This window comes from Ahaetulla prasina, chromosome 2 (assembly GCF_028640845.1).
Source record: "Ahaetulla prasina isolate Xishuangbanna chromosome 2, ASM2864084v1, whole genome shotgun sequence".
NCBI lineage: Eukaryota > Metazoa > Chordata > Lepidosauria > Squamata > Colubridae > Ahaetulla > Ahaetulla prasina.
In genome coordinates, this window is record NC_080540.1 from 163,671,014 (window position 1) to 163,687,173 (window position 16,160).

Here is a 16,160-nt window from a genome sequence, read left to right on the forward strand (position 1 = left end):
ATAGATCTCAGAGGTTTAATGGCTCCAAGGGCAGTTTCAGACTTTTCCACTTCCATTTCCACTCCCCAGTCCTTTGAAACCAGCTTGAAGACAACCCATAGTCATCTTCACTGCTGCCAAATCCCAGATGCTGAGAACTAGGAACAGAAAACAATTGAATCACCGCCCTTGCCAGAGATTCTAGAACAATCCAAAATGTCCTTGTGATTCAATTGTTTTCAATTGTCTGTTCATATTCGAGAAAAATCTGAATGGTTCTTGTACCATTTGACTACAGAGCTACAAAGCAGTCGAGTCAAGCCACTGTTCCTGTTGGAAGACTTTATACAGCAAGGGTAACTCAAGAAATTTCTGTAAATGAGGAAACAGGTCATCCATAAAATCGACAAAGCTGCAGTATTAAAAAAAAGAAAAGAAAACAAAAGGAAAGGAAAGGAAAAAAGTAGTTCAGCCCTCAAACACCACTACCTTAAAATCACAGTGTTCTGGAAGTCCTTTTAAAATTGGCACAATATCCATGTGGTAGTAGCTTCTTACTTTTCAGTAAAGTTATATAAGATTGAGGTGTATGAAATAACTATTTTTCAAAGATAGAATTGGCACCAAGTAATTGTTGGGTTGCAATCTAAACATTGTGTAAATAAAATGTGACTTATGAGAAATTCTTCCTTCGGGTGGGTGAATTTTCCCCAGATTCATTCTTGGGGATAGGTGAATGTTATGGTTTGCTAGGTGAAATACCATTTGGTTTCCATTGTTAGCTAAGGTAAAACAAAAAACCTTAGGAACTGGTAATTGTTGTATGATAAAGAGAAGCGTGGAATAAGGAGGCCAAATGCAAAAGGAAGAAGGCATTTTTGTGAAATACTATTAGCTTTCCACAAGTTCATTAAACTGGAGAAGATCTTCTACCTGTTTGTACTGAGGCACATTGTCAGGGAATATTGTACTTTTTTTTCTATATTATTTATTTAGTAAATTTATATCGCCGCCCATCACATACAAAGTGGGCAGTAAACAACCATATTAGAAAACAACCATATTTGCACATGATTCAGGATTCAGTCCAAATAACATACTGAGGGTAAACTAAGCCAGCAAGATCTGAGTGGCCAAATCCAAAGGACCAACAAATAACAGTGGAACACTATTAAAAAAAAATACTTTTTCTGCATCTCTATGCTGCTATCTAGAGCAGGGGTCTCCAACCTTGGTCCCTTTAAGACTTGTGGACTTCAACTCCCCAGGGTCTCCCAGAGTCCCTCAGCAAAGCTGGCTGAGGAACTCTGGGAGTTGAAGTCCACAAGTCTTAAAGGGACCAAGGTTGGAGACCCCTGATCTAGAGGTCATCCTGATGTTTGGCACCGGTTTTTTATTCCTAACATGGAGCCTAACCCTAACTAACTCACTGCAACTTAGTTTAGGGTTCACATAAAGAGGATTTCACTGTGAAAGTCTTGCAAAATTTAATTGAGGTGCCAGTTTATATGAAGCTTATTGTGAGTAGTTGCAGGATCTGTATCAATTGAGAAGACCTTTACAACAGGATATATCTTTTGGGGAAGATATTTTCACATAAGCAGATCCAATGTAGTCTTTGTTTATTCATCATTTCTCCTTGGTTGCTTTTCCCATTAAGGCGGATCCCAGATTCTTCTACTTTCTGATTGCGAGCCTTCACAAGTATTTGGCGTACATTTCTTCCAGCTTTGCCAGAAAGAATCTGGTGCCTGTTACCTCTTCTTGTTTCCAACATGTGCTCTGCCTTTTTACTGATGCAGCAATCTTGATTTGTGACTCCACTAGGAATTATGGCCTGGGCTGTGTAAGTTTATCCTGCAAGATATAAAAAAACAACAACCCCAACAACCAATAGGAAAAACACTGAGAACTTCTTTTGCTATAGTGTCAGACGGGCATAAAATAAAGAGAAATACACAGCTGGAAGAAGCCAAGACAGTTGATCAAACGAACCTTCTTGTGCTGGTATCCATTTCTGTAAAGCCTGCACTTAACATGCCTGTAAGAATGATTTATACAAATCTTAAATGGGCAAAGGTTTTTCCAACCATTTACTTCAACAACTAAATTCCTGCAATCAAAGGCTTAAGTACAAGATTTCTAACCCAGCTTTAGAGTGTTTATCCTCCTTGGTATTAATATCTTTTAAATAATTTTTTTTTTTAAAAAAAACCTGTGCCACCAATTCTGGTGCAATCTTAATAAAACCATGCTACTAAAATAGAATAAAGCATCCATCTATAAAAAGAAGATAAAATAGCAATAAATAATGTAGATACACTGTGTTAAAATCAATTTAGGAAATCGAGGAAAATAAAAAACAGCTTAATGTAGCTCCACCAGCAGCAAGCAGATTCTACCCACTACAAGAGAGGGGCCCTCCTTCTGGTTCCAAAGCTGTAAAATATGGAGAGAGGCCTCAAACAAGTTGGCTTTGACAGTGCGGTGGAGGTAGGTGAGGGGGAGAGACACTGCTGGACCCCCAACACCTCCCTTGGCTCTATCAGGCTTCTGATCCACCTGCTTTTTCTACCTGTATTTCTTACATAAATTGCAAAGTGAAGCAGCCATTTCTACTTTGAAGAATGCCTCCAGGCCCTGATATTGTCCCATTAGACAATACCACAAAAATGGCAGGTGGCTACAGCTCAGGGTTTAGCTTGGATGTCTGCTTCTCTGCCTGGGGGTCAAATATTGTAAGGTAAAGGGTGGACAGATGGAGAACATGGAATTTATTTATTTATTTATTTATTTATTTATTTATTTATTTATTTATTTATTTATTATTTAAATTTTTATACCGCCCTTCTCCGAAGACTCATGGCGGTGTACAGCATAAGTAAAACATAGATATCGAAAGATTTTAAAATGCAATATTCAATTAAAAATCTAATTCCATAAGCTGCATGTTAAAATTGTTGAATAAAAAGTAATAAATAAGTTAAAACCCCTTAAAAAACCCCTTAAAACCCTCAATATTAAAATTAATCATTAGGCCAGCCCCACTTGATGAAAGAAAAAGATTTTGAGCTCGCGCTTAAAGGTCCGAAGATCAGGAAGAAGATGAAGTCCCACAGGTAGATCATTCCATAGGGCCGGAGCCCCCACAGAGAATGCTCTTCCTCTGGGGGCCGCCAGCCGACGCTGGTTGGCCGACGGCACCCTAAGGAGGCCCTCCCTGTGAGAGCGCACTGGTCGATGGGAGGTAACTGACGGCAGCAGGCGGTCCCATAGATATCCCGGTCCTATGCCATGGAGCGCTTTAAAGGTGATAACTAGAACCTTGAATTGCACCTGGAAGACCACCGGTAACCAGTGCAGCCTGCGCAGGAGATGTGTTACATGGGAGCTGCGAGACACTCCCTCAATCCCGCGCGCGGCCGCATTCTGTACCAGTTGGAGCCTTCTGGTGCTCTTCAAGGGGAGCCCCATATAGAGAGCATTGCAGTAATCCAGACGGGAAGTAACGAGGGCATGAGTGACTGTGCATAACGAGTCCCGATCAAGGAAAGGGGGCAATTGGCGAATCAGGCGAACCTGATAAAAAGCTCCCCTGGCGATGGCCGTCAAGTGGTCTTCTAGAGACAGCTGTGCATCCAGGAGAACGCCTAAATTGCGCACCAATTCCCTGGGGGCCAACAATTCGCCCCCCACAGTCAGCGATGGAATTAGCTGACTGTGCCGGGACGCTGGTATCCACAGCCACTCTGTCTTGGATGGGTTGAGCCGAAGTCTGTTCGTCCCCATCCAGACCCGCACGGCCTCAAGGCACCGAGTCATCACATCAACGGCTTCATTGGGGTGGTTCGGGGTGGAGATGTACAGCTGAGTGTCGTCAGCGTACAGTTGACAACTGGCAAGAGGTAAGATTAAGTCACATGTAAAATGGTTTTTTTAAAAAAAACACATTTCTCAAAGCACTGAAAGCATCCTCTAGTAAATAGTTAATAGGATCTTTTTTTTAAAAAAAAAAACACCTTGCAAAATATCTGACTTGCTTAGTTTTGTGTCCTCTGCTCCTAGGACATCAACAAAGTTTCTGAATTGCAATCAAACACATATACCCACATCCCCGCTCGCCTGGTGAGTTTTTCATCAGAAATTGTTTTCCACCACTGTTTCCTGCATATTTCTTGCCAGATGTCTGGGACCAAAGAGCCTCTTGAAGAACTCTGCGGTCCTCCAAAGCTTGCACAGGTTTGCCAGCAGAACATAATCCAACTGAAGCAAACATCGCATTGGCCTGATCCAAGACACACAGGCCCTGTAGGCCAACGCAAACGTTCATACCAGGACATGGGGCTAAAGTGACAAGAAAGAGAGGGGAAAAGGCATTATATTTGCTGCTTTTGTGTTTCTGGAACAGGCAAAAAAAAAATCTCACAGTTTAGTAATAGAATACAAAGTTTATGACTTAAGCTCGATTTATATATGACATGTTTATTTTAATTGTGGTTTGTTGAATATGTTATAGTAGCCTGGTTCATACATACAGTAATGCTAAGTCATAATTTATGCCAATGCAAGATTTCAGGATGGTTGGATTCATACACCACACACATCTATGGTTCCAACATTCTGCTAAGTTCTGGTTTGGTTAATCTTGGTTTACATAACGAGATTTAATAATACCAGCATGCAAAATTATAACAAATGCTTTGTACACTTCACTGATTGGATTAGTATAACAGTGGGTTGCGTGACTTTGGAGCTGCCGGTCTCGTCCCAACTCACCTTGCAGGGTTTTTGTGTGGGGAAAATAAGAGGAAGGAATATTAAGTATATTCACTGCCTTGAGTTATTTATAAATATAATCAATGTGGGACAAAAAATGAATAAATACATAAAAATAAAAAAGCTACATTCAAACCCAATAAACCGCATTATGGATAAGCATAAGGAATCCTTTACTCTTCCTGGAGATTTTTGGACAGGTTGGCACTGAAATTCTAGAATATCACCACCAAATAAACAATTTAATAGATGACATCTTCTAATAATCCATTCATTTTCTTCCTCCAAAAGTCAGTTTGGAACTGTTATTGGGTATGTTTGCCATCTTGAGTTATATATAAAAAAGGTGGAATAAAACATAACAATAATCCGAATACTCCACTCTTAGGAGGATTCAAGAAGAGAAGCGGCTTGCGAGTCATTCAACTGGTTGATTTGGACCTTGTCCAAATCAATAAGCAAAAGCAAGCTGAGGAATTCTGGGAGTTGAAGTCCACAAGTCTTCAAGTTGCCAAAGTTGGAGACCCCTGCTCCAGAGGCATCCATAGAAGTATTATTCCCCTTCCCCCCCACCGACTCCTCCCAAATCCAGCCCACATTTGCTACTATATGTTATTTATCTATTGTTATTTTGCACTGAGTTTTTATGTCACCCAAAGTCACTGTGATAAGAAGAGCAACCATATAAACCCAAGGAAATAAGAAAGAAAGAAACTCACTCTTTCTTCTCCTGGCTTCTCTTATTGGTGGCCCCTTTCAGTTCAGTTTTAAGTGTTATCATGCTGACTAATGAACAGAGACTGATGATACACAATTTCCACCAACATTCTGATGGGTTGGAGAGAAAGAAACTGATCTGAATTCCTATTAATTTTTTCGTGGGGTTTCCCTGAAAGGGGACAAGGGTGTGATTTTTCTGGTGTATTACTCCTCCTCCAGTGGTGGGCTGCAAACAGTTTAACAACCGGTTCAGAGAGCACGTGTGTGCGTGTCTAACACGCTTGCGCACAGCAGCCAAAATACAACAATTTGAAGTTGAGCTGCTTAGCTTCTAAGGCAGCCCCAGTAAGTAGAACAATGGAGGCGCAGAAATCAGCTGTGCCGCGCGAATCAGCTAAGCTAGAAAGAAGGAAATATAGGACAGGATAGGTTGGGGGCAGGTAGGCTGGGCCAGCTGATCATCGGAACTACCAGTTTGTCGGAACCAGTTTGAACTGGCAACAGCCTACCACTGTCCTCCCTCCAGCCCAGTATGTTGCCTGAAAACTGTGAGAACAGTTAACCAATGCCTTCAGAAACTGTGGGTGCTCCACCACTGGAGGCTTTTAAGAAGAGACTAGACAGCTACTTGTCTGAAATGTTATAAGATTTCCTGCTTAAGCAGGGGGCTGGGCTAGAAGACCTTCAAGGTCCCTTTCAACTCTGTTATTCTGTTAAAAGCTACTGCAAGAGGGAGAAGGGGAAGAAGACCTCCAAAAGAGCAACCAAAGCAAGGCCATCACCTGCAGGAGAAGGGAGGAATCAGCAAACACCTCCCCCCACCGTGTTGCCCCCCCACAGCACAAGGCTAGGCAACCCAGCCTTCCATGTACTTGCCATTTAAAGCCGAAACTCACTGGCATCAGATGAGTACATCAGTCCATCTCCCTTGCTTGTCTTGTACTGTATGTGCATTGTGCTTGTTTTGTTTTTTTAAAGAGAGTTTTGCTAAAATTGTTGCCCATGAATACAGGTTCACTGAAATTTAACCTTGGAACCCTCCATGACATGATGAACCCTACATTTGAATTAATCATACGTTGGCCTGGTGGAACTACAACTCCCACAATTCCCAGCCAGCATGGCTAAAAGTGGGATGTTACCTGTGTTTCATACCTAGGCTTTGAAGGTATATTATTATTATTATTATTATTATTATTATTATTATTATTATTATTATTATTATTATTATTATTATTATTACTTTATTCATTAAATATGAAACTCAGTCAACTGAACATTTCAAAAATGCATCACAAATACTATTGACTGGTGCTAATGGTTGATATGGGTTGCTGCCAGTATCCTAGGTTGTTGTTGTTGTTGTTGTTATTATCAACATCATCATCATCATTATTTAGTGTTAAACTAGACTAGCCAGAGGAAATAACTCTCCCCCAGTTTGGTGTAATGGTGGAGGTGCTGGCCTGGAAACCAGGAGACTGTGAGTTCTGGTTCCACCTTACGCATGAAAGCCAGCTTGGTGACTTTGGGCCAGTCATTGTCTCTCAGCCCAATCCATCTGGCAGGGTTGTTGTTTTGGGGAAAATAGAGAAAGAAGAGGTATTAGGTGTATTATTTGATGCCTTGAATTATAAAATAATAAAGACGGATTTTTTAAAAAAATCTAATAAACAAAAGGATATGTGTAAAAGCGTTCAAGGATTCAGGCATTTTAGTTAAAGGCAGGCAGACTGGCCATTGCCAAAGGAAGAGATGGAAGGCACATTAGCACATGATGTTTCTTTTTTTAAAGGGGTTACTGGAATGACACTGAAATATCTGCTTGGATCATTCAGGGCTCTCCTGTTGGAATTGGGTTGAAGTTCTCTTTCATTCCTCCCCCTTCCACCGCCACCCCTGGAATTCCACCAATAAAAGTTAGCAACTTGTCCTGTCTTCTCCAATTGCATCTTGACCCAAAAAAACTGGTTTTTATAGACTTTTGGCTGTCAGACACAAAACTTTTGTTTCCTGTCAAGGAGCCAAGGGAATTATGGAATTTCTCCCCTTTCAAAGCCTCTGATTATGCTTGTCTGTTTTTCTTTTGCTGTAAATTGTCTTTCTCAGGCCCAAACATTCAGAGTGTGGAAATTTTTAGGCCTAGCCAAGTAAGATGAGCCTCATCTCACCCCAAACTAGGCACAGGGAGAGGAGGAGTGATGAATGGAAAGGAAGGCAAGGTTATTAAAGTAAATCCCAGATACTTGCAGGGCATCCAGGCGCTCCTTTTATTTGGGGGGGTGGGTGGGAGTGGGAAGCAGCCATTTTGTCTTTTCAGTGCCATGAGTCTTCTTCATATATTTAGGCTGAGAACAACTACAGCAGGATTAGGGAAACTAGTGAATTCCAGATGTTTTTAAAACCCAAGATTCCTTAAAGCCAACATTGCCCAGGCCACAGGGAGACATGGATCTCGATCAGTGCTACCCAACTAGTTTCTACTAGGCAGATTGGAGGGATTTAGAGGTGGGTTTCAGCAGGTTCTGACCAGTTCTGTAGAACCGGTAGCAAACATTTTGAGTAGTTCCGAGAACCGGTAGTAAAAATTCTGACTGGCCCCACCCCCATCTATTCTCTGCCTCCCGAGTCCCAGCTGATCAGGAGGGAATGGAGATTTTAAAGTAACCTTCCCCTGCCACGCCCACCAAGCCCCGGCATGCCCACCAAGCCATATCAAGAGAACCGGTAGTAAAAAATTTTGAAGCCCACCACTGGAGGGATTCCTGGGCTGGCTGGAAACTGGAGAGTTGCAGTCCCAGTGCCTTGGAGGGGGTCAGGTTGGGATAGCCTGAACTAGAGAAATATCCCTTTGCCTTACTCTGGGCTGCTTCTTGACCTCAGAAGCGCCATCGGTCTGCCCTTTGATTAATTGCTTTGATGTTTTTGAGTCAATGTTGATCCTGGAGACTGTCTGAATAGATCCTTGCAGTTTCCCTGGCAAGGTGATCAGAAATGGTTTGGTTTTATCTCTTCCCTTGAGATGAAACAGGGACTGGCCCAAGGTCACCCAGCTGGCTTTGTGCCTAAGGTGGGACTAGAATTCAAAGTTCTAGCCTGGTGCCTTAAACCACTACACCAAACTGACTCTCTCCTTAAATTAATACGGGCGGGGAAGGGGAAGGATTTGAAGAAGACAGCCAATGCATCTCTGCATGAGTATAGAATTCTTACATAGTCTACTTCTGCTCTTCGGCAAGCCAAACCAGGAACGGTAATCAGCATGTTTCAGACCCTAAATACTTAAATTATATGGACTGAGAAGAACAAGGATGGTCAATTTTTGGAACTTCCAACACATAGACCACATTTTTGGATCCCTTCTTCTGCTCCTATATATCTCCTTGGAGGTATTATTTTTTCAGCCTGGGGTTGTGCTAAACAAAGCTTATTCAAGCTAAGAGAAAATGAATGTTTGAGCGCTCTAAGGAACTACAGCACACCAGGACATCAACTCCTTAACCCTACAAAAATTGGTTGGCTAAAATCAGATTTCCTCGTTTTCTATAGAATTGGGACAGAGCCAGACTTGGTGGCAGAATTCAAAGGGGGGGGGGAGGGAGGGAGGAGAATGAGAATCTCGTTTGACCCATAGCACTCTGGAATGGAATGCTGTATAGTAAAACTGTCATCAAGATGTCTGAGAAGCAGGCTGAGTTTTTTATTCAACACTGAACAGAAAGGAACGGCATGTTACAAAAAGAATGCCAGTTGAAGGGGCCTGGAGGAGAAACACAAAACTTCCATTGTCCAATGTAAATATGATACAAAGCATTGAATGGCACTCTGGATTTTTTAAAGATATCATATTCACAGTTGGGTGAAAAGGAAGCTCGCGTCATCCTTTTTTGAGCCAATAGTTTTGAGGGTATACCGAAGGCGATCTCATAAATTAGAGTCGTAGAAAGAGTTTGCTCATTTGCAAAATGGCTACCAGGGTTGGGATATGGCCATTTCCAGGAAGACAAGAGATGGATATGGGCCTTGCCATCTTGTCTGATGAATTGGTGATGTTCTTGATCATTCTGTTTTTTTTCCCCTCAGGTGGGGGCCAAAAACATTCTGAAAAGCATCGTCGATGCTAGCCTTCCTCAACCCGGTGTCCTCGTTCCCCTAACCATCCCTAGCCTCCACGCTAGTTAGTAATTCTAAAAACCAGAAGACCAAATTGGAAAAGCGTATTTTAAAAATAGGGAATTGGCCTGCATGTTTTTCCTCCTAAGAGACTTTAAAAAAAAAAAAAGTTGATAGAGTAGAAAATGAAAGTGTATGTCCTTAGGCTGATTACAATGGATACGGGATCTCAGAATGAGCTGCAGTGATGCTCTTCAAGAAAAGAGAGGGGTTGTTTTTTTCCCAGCAATGCAAGGCAGAGGTGGTATTTAGCCGGTTTGGATGGTTCGCCTGAACAGGTAGCGGAAATCGTGGGTGGGCTCCACCTCCCTCTCCCCCCACCCTAGCTCTATGCCATCCTATTTGGGCATGTTGAAGAGGCCAGGCGCATCTGCAAAAGGCACGTGTGCGAGCAAAGCACATACGCGGAAATCCGGGCACATGTGTAAAAGCAGGCACACTTGTACAAGCAAACGTGCGCGCGTGGGGCAAACCGGTAGTAACATAATGTGAAACCCACTGCTGATGCAAGGGCTGGGGATTGATTACATTGGTAGGGCAACAGGAAAAGGTTCAGCCTCAAAAGAACCTGGGTTATAGAATCTGGTTCTGAAAAAGTTATCTGTCTAAAGACTTGTCCCTGTCAGATTAGGCAACACATGGTTAAATCAACAGACTGCTCTGGTATAAAGTAGTTTCCTAAGTTCTTAAATTCCAATACTTGTACAATTTTACAATATTGATCATCAATTGTGTTGTAAATGTTGTACCTTGATGAATTAACCTGATACTCCACTCCCTCTTCATCAAAGCTTAATCTCAGTTTACCTTTGGATTGCCTTTCCTCTTTGCCCCAACAATGTTTGCCATATTCCGGAACAAAAGCAACAGGAATCTGTTGAGAGAAAATCCCCAGCAAGGAATTCTCCCAGTTGCAATCATGTAAGCGGGCTTTTGCAGAGCCATTGTTGATTTGAAGCAATGAATTAGGGGCAGTTCTGGAAGCAACAGCTCACATACGTTGCCAATAAACCAGCAGACCACGGGTAAGCGATAAGCAATCAACCTATTGTCAGAGAGTTTGTTTATAATTCTGGTTTACAGCCATCTGGAAAGTTTTGAAATGACATGCTCATATTCATCTCTATTACATGTCTGTAACCCTCTCAGGAGCATCTATGAATCATTCTTTTTCCTCACTACAATTGTTTATTGATGTACACCCACCTCGGGGCGGGTGTGTGTGGAGAGATATAGCTGCTTCTTACTGGGCTAATTGGGTGACAGTAAGAAAACTACTGAGACAAGAAGAAAACTCGTTCTTTGCAGGCATTGTTTTGTTTAAGCTAAGACGTGTGAGATCAACAAAAAATTTCCACAGAACTTTCCCCAGTGGCTTCAGAGCAGTTGGAGCTGAAAGCTTTATTATTTTATATATATATCTTTTTTTATTTTATTTTATTTTATTTTATTATGCTTTAAATTCATCATTCTTACTTAAACTGGAAGTCAAAGTCACCAGAGAAAAAATCAGCTGAAGGCTGATTGTGATAGAATCATAGACTAGATCTGGGGAAGCCCCTGTTTAAATTCTTCACTGAGACAAAAATCGCATTGGAGGGCTTGGACTGGCTTAAACTAGAGTTATTTTGTGTAAAATAGGGAAAAGGAGCAAGAATGCAATTCACCATCTTGCAGGCAATATTATATGCACTGGATGAATGTACTGAATATATAAATGACATGATAAATAGCAACTGCATTCCACCTGTCTAGCTTTTCATTTGTGGTAAAGGTTCACCCACAGTCCCCACCACCCAGTCTTAATCCTAGTTGGCTATAACTACTGGTATTTACTATGGTTTGTTGGCCATAGCTTGAAGAATAAGCTAGAATCGATGATATTTGCACATTACGCCAAGGTTGACAAAACTGCAATAGGCTACATTCAAACAAAACATTAAGCCAAAATCAATGAAGCCATGTTTTCCCTGAATGTAGGATAGGTAACCTTTTGGGAGTGAGGCCCAGAGGAAAATTTGAAAGGCAGGGGCGTATTCACAAAATGGCTTCCTTGTTTGTTCATGAAAGTAGTTACATAATACTCATTTACTTAGAGGCAGACCAATCCCTCCTGATGCCCTGAACTATCCCTGTAGGACTTTGAGGTCCCAAAGCCTTTCTGTAAGGAAATATGGTGCCAGAAGCTGGGGTCTTGCTTCACAGCCTGCCAGCCTCAAGGATCTGCAGAAAGGCAAAAAGGTTAAGAGGGCAGCCTCAGCCATTTGATTGCACATGCAAAAGGACAGGCCTTCCATCACATGTTTTGGCTACTGTGATGACTTTTATGACCCTTCCCTGCAAACACCCCTGTCACTTCCTGTTTATTTATTTTTATTTAAAAGTCAAGTACAAGAACAAGGTTACCAACAGAGCATCTGGAGCAGAGGTGGGTTTCAGCAGGTTCTGGCCAATTCTGGAGCTGCTGTGTTTAATAACAGGCTATCTTACAGCCTGAGCCCCACCCCCGTCTATTCTCTGCCTCCCAAGTCCCAGCTGATCAGGAGGAAATGGGGATTTTGCAGTAACCTTCCCCTGGATTGGGGTGGGAATGGAGATTTTACAGTATCCTTCCCCTGCCACGCCCACCAAGCCACGTCCACCAAGCCACACCCACAGAACCGGTAGTAAAATTTTTTGAAACCCACCACTGATCTGGAGGCAAATTAATGCCCAAGAACAAACTCCAAATATGACAGTTGACACCGCCCCCATATGCATACAGGCAGTTCTTGGCTTACAACAGTTCATTTAGTGATCATTCAAAGTTACAACGGCGCTGAAAAAAATAACTTATGACCGTTTTTCACATTTACGATGGTTGTGGCATCCCCATGGTCACGTGATCAAAAATCAGGTGCCTGGCACATGATTCATGTTTATGATGGTTGCAGTGTCCTGAGATCACGTGATCTCCTTTTGCAACTTTCTGATAAGCAAAGTCAATGGGGAAGCCAGATTCACTTAACAATTGTGTAACACTTGTGTAACTAATTTAACAACTGCAGCAATTGGCTTAACAATTCAATATATGGGAGAAAGGTTATAATTGGGTCGAAAATAGGAAAAAAGGGGAAATAACAGATAGTAGAATTAGTAAGAATTAGTAATTCTAATTAGAATTAGTAATATAATTTAGTAAAATTATATAGAATATAGGAGAACACTAATGGGATGATATGTAAATGGTCACAGTCATGCACAAGAGTTGAATAAAAATTGTTTAATTGTTAAAATTCAATAAAGCTCAATTTAAAAAAAAACAATTCAAGATCATAAAAGCCACTTAACAAACGTCTCACTTAGCAACAGTTTTGTGCTCAGTTGTGGTCGTAAGTCAAGGATTACCTGTACACACAGTACCCAACCACCCCATTTAAAACCTGCTGATCTTCTCAGATATCAAATCTCATTTAGATGGAGTTGAATGATCAGCACCTGAAGAGGTCTTAACCTGAGCCCTCGATAGAGTTTAATGTATAGGCAGTCAATCATTTTGTCTGTCCCTAGATATAAATCCTCGTCCATATTGAGATTTTACCACAAGCCCATCTCCGGACATAGTTAGGATGCTGTTTCACAGATTTGGCTACCTTCACTTCTTCCTTGGGGTAGGAATCCTGCAGCATCAGTGAGTCACCCCCTACATATGGGGTGAGTGAGTGTAAGGGGGCTCTGGGCACTGATGGGGGATGGGGGGGGGTCTAGGACAGTGTCATTTGCTCCCAGCTCACCATGATGGAGAGCAGCGCATCTGCAGATTCATAGCTTGCGAGGCACTCAGCGCAATCATTCCAATGCTGCCGGTGAAATATGTCCTTGCCGTGCATTGCTAATGGGAGCCAAGCAGATGGCACGGCAGCCATTAAAGGTATAAATAACGGGCACCACGGTCTGCCTGGCATGGGGAATGGGTGCCGCTCTCTGCCACCTGGGCTGAGCCCTAGCAGGGAAAGGGCGACACCTAATGGCCGCTCAAGGCGGAGCAGCAACATAAGTTGCGCTGAGCATAGTTTTTAGCTGGGATTTTCCCATCTGCAATGGGTGCTAGAATACAGCCGAAACCCCTTGGCTCAGCCTGCAGGCTCTAATCATAGTTGATGTTGTTTAAACGTAAATAATGCCTTTGTATATTAAGAAGCTTTCCGAGAGAGGTATGACTTATGGATCTGATGATTAGACAGAATTGACGATAGAAAGAACAGAGTGTATGTTGTAACCATAAGAAGAGGCAAATTTATAATTGCACTTACAACTGCTGTAAAGATTGGGAGCTACTTCATTGTATCTTTTATCTTTCTTTCTTTTCTATCTTTCTCCTACTTTTCTTTCTTGCACTTTTAATTTTTCTTTTGTTTCTCTTGCTTCGTATTAGTTTGTGTTAGTTTTTATTTTCCTGTAAATATCTTTTAAGAATAAAACCGTACACATAAGGTATAGGTCAGTGATGGCGAACCTTTGAGACACTGAGTGCACAAACTGCGTGCGCGCGCATGCCCAAACTGAAAGGCGTGTACAAACACACGCACAAACACGTGCACATGCAGATATGCATATGTACCGACATGTGCATGCACAGAAATGCAGACATGCACAGATGTGCGCAGGCATGCGGGCATGTGCAGCAGAGATACGAAGACCAGCTGGTTGGCAGGAGTTGGGGCATCCCAGTACTGGCAGCGCAGCAAGAGGTCAGATCTTTTTCTTTTGTGAGCTTCTGTTTCGTTGTTTGCAGGGAGCTCATGAAAGAAACACCACGGAGATCTGACCTGGGGCAACAGCATGCATGCCAGCAGAGAGGGCTCTGTGTGCCACCTTTGGCACTCGTGCCATAGGTTCGCCATCACGGGTATAGGGATTACAAATGACAAAAGACTGATTGAATAGAATATTGCCTATTGTCAACTTTCCTACCTTTGAAGTATGATTCTTGGTCTCTTTCCATCATAGTTGTCATCATCATCATCATCATCATCTATGAAATCCATCACATATCTTATAACAGTCACAGAGCTGGAAGGGACCTTGGAAGTCATCTAGTCCAACCCCCTGCTCATGCAGGAGACGTACTAGACAGATGGTTGTTGTTTTTTAAACCTTCCTGTCAACATTGACTCCAGGTGACTGCCTGAATCGATCCCTGCAGTTTTCTTGGCTAGGTTGTTCAGAAGTGGCTTGCCCTTGCCTGCTTCCTGGGGTTGGAGAGAGAGGATGTGGTCCAAGATCATTCAGTTGGTCTTGTGCCTAAGGCAGGACTATCTACTGTTGATCTCACCCCATTCCTAAGAGGTCTGTAAGGGGCGTGCATAAGAGCACCAGCGTGCCTACCGTTCCTGTCCTAATGTTCCCTTTGATCGTATCCAATTCGTATGGTTATTTCATGCTTATACTTATATATACTGTTGTGTTTGACAAATAAATAAATAAATAAAATGTAATTTTTGCAGACATCTATGGAGATTCTCAATCATCCAGGTCATGGTTGTCCCAAAGGTGCTTTTTTCAAGAGGCAACTGGACTTTCTGGTTTTGTCTTTGAAGATATTTTGCTTCTCATCCAAGAAGCTTCTTCAGCTCTGTAATTTTTGCAAGATATGAAAGTCATATAGGCAGGAAGGCTAGCCCATTTCACATGGGTGGTGGCTGGAATTGCAGCTCTTTGTTGGGAACGCACAAACCTCTTGGAGGTTTGGTAGAATAGCCAGTGAATATTGCTGGGCTTCAATGTTGGATTCCAGCTCCCATCAGCTACAATTAGCCTAGTAAATGGTCACAGATTGTGAAAGTTGTCTAAAAGGTCAGATAAACACATGTAATAATATGTTTATGATGCAGGCAGAAAATGGTTGTAAACTGTGAGTGGTTTGAAAGACCTGGAGCGAAACAAACATTCTTCCATTGCATTTGTGTTATATTATTCAAAAATAATATAAACCAACCTGAATTTAGGATTGAATGTTATTCCCAAGTCAAAACACACTGCACCTCTTCCAATGTATGTCCATTTGTGGAAGTGTGGACTTCAACATTATGCATATCAAAATCCCCTGAAATTATTTACGGTACTCACATTTGTTTTTAAATCTTCAACCTTATATCAGCATGCTTTGATATTCAATGGGAGGCTTGCAAAATATGAATTTCCTTCTAGCTTCAAGACATCCTCACATCAGATGCATCTCTTTCTCATGGATTTCTTGTGGGTGGTGAAAATACATCCTGGTTGGAAAAGGTAGACAATTGTGGGGCAGCACATAGACAGATTTCTGTTATTTGATAAAAGATGGCTACTCGATCCTACTTTGTCCATCTAGCTCAATGTAATCTATTTGGACTGAGGGCAGCTGCCTCTAATCGCTTTAGCATTTCTGCCTGCTGATCCATATCATAGGAGATGCCAAAAATTAAACCTGAGGCCTTCTGCATGGCAAGCAGAACATTAGCATACGGATTAAGATTGTTGTGTGTTGATTG

General features: G+C 42.0%; 1 protein-coding gene across 2 annotated transcripts; it reads right to left on the reverse strand.

Moving 5' to 3' along the window:
• Positions 1–320: 320 nt before the first annotated feature.
• LOC131193674 (uncharacterized) lies at positions 321–10,591 on the reverse strand. 2 transcript variants are annotated; one of them, XM_058174129.1, is made up of 4 exons: positions 10,456–10,591; positions 4,090–4,323; positions 3,316–3,874; positions 321–2,020 (listed from the first exon to the last, which is right to left on the reverse strand). In XM_058174129.1, the coding sequence occupies exons 2-4, from the start codon at positions 4,317–4,319 to the stop codon at positions 2,012–2,014; spliced, it is 798 nt and encodes a 265-aa protein (XP_058030112.1). In that variant the 5' UTR covers positions 4,320–4,323; positions 10,456–10,591; the 3' UTR covers positions 321–2,011. The 2 variants fall into 2 exon arrangements, 1 of the variants encoding a protein (XP_058030112.1); XR_009153976.1 differs by lacking the exon at positions 3,316–3,874.
• Positions 10,592–16,160: the final 5,569 nt, after the last annotated feature.

Excerpts from the sequence above, each read along its gene's own strand:
- LOC131193674 (XM_058174129.1), bottom strand. The coding sequence starts at position 4,319 with ATGTCCTGGTATGAACGTTTGCGTTGGCCTACAGGGCCTGTGTGTCTT. Across the intron at positions 3,875-4,089 it reads CTCACCAGGCGAGCGGGGAT|TTGTCAACTGTACGCTGACG; the intron begins GTGGGTATATGT and ends ACCTCTTGCCAG.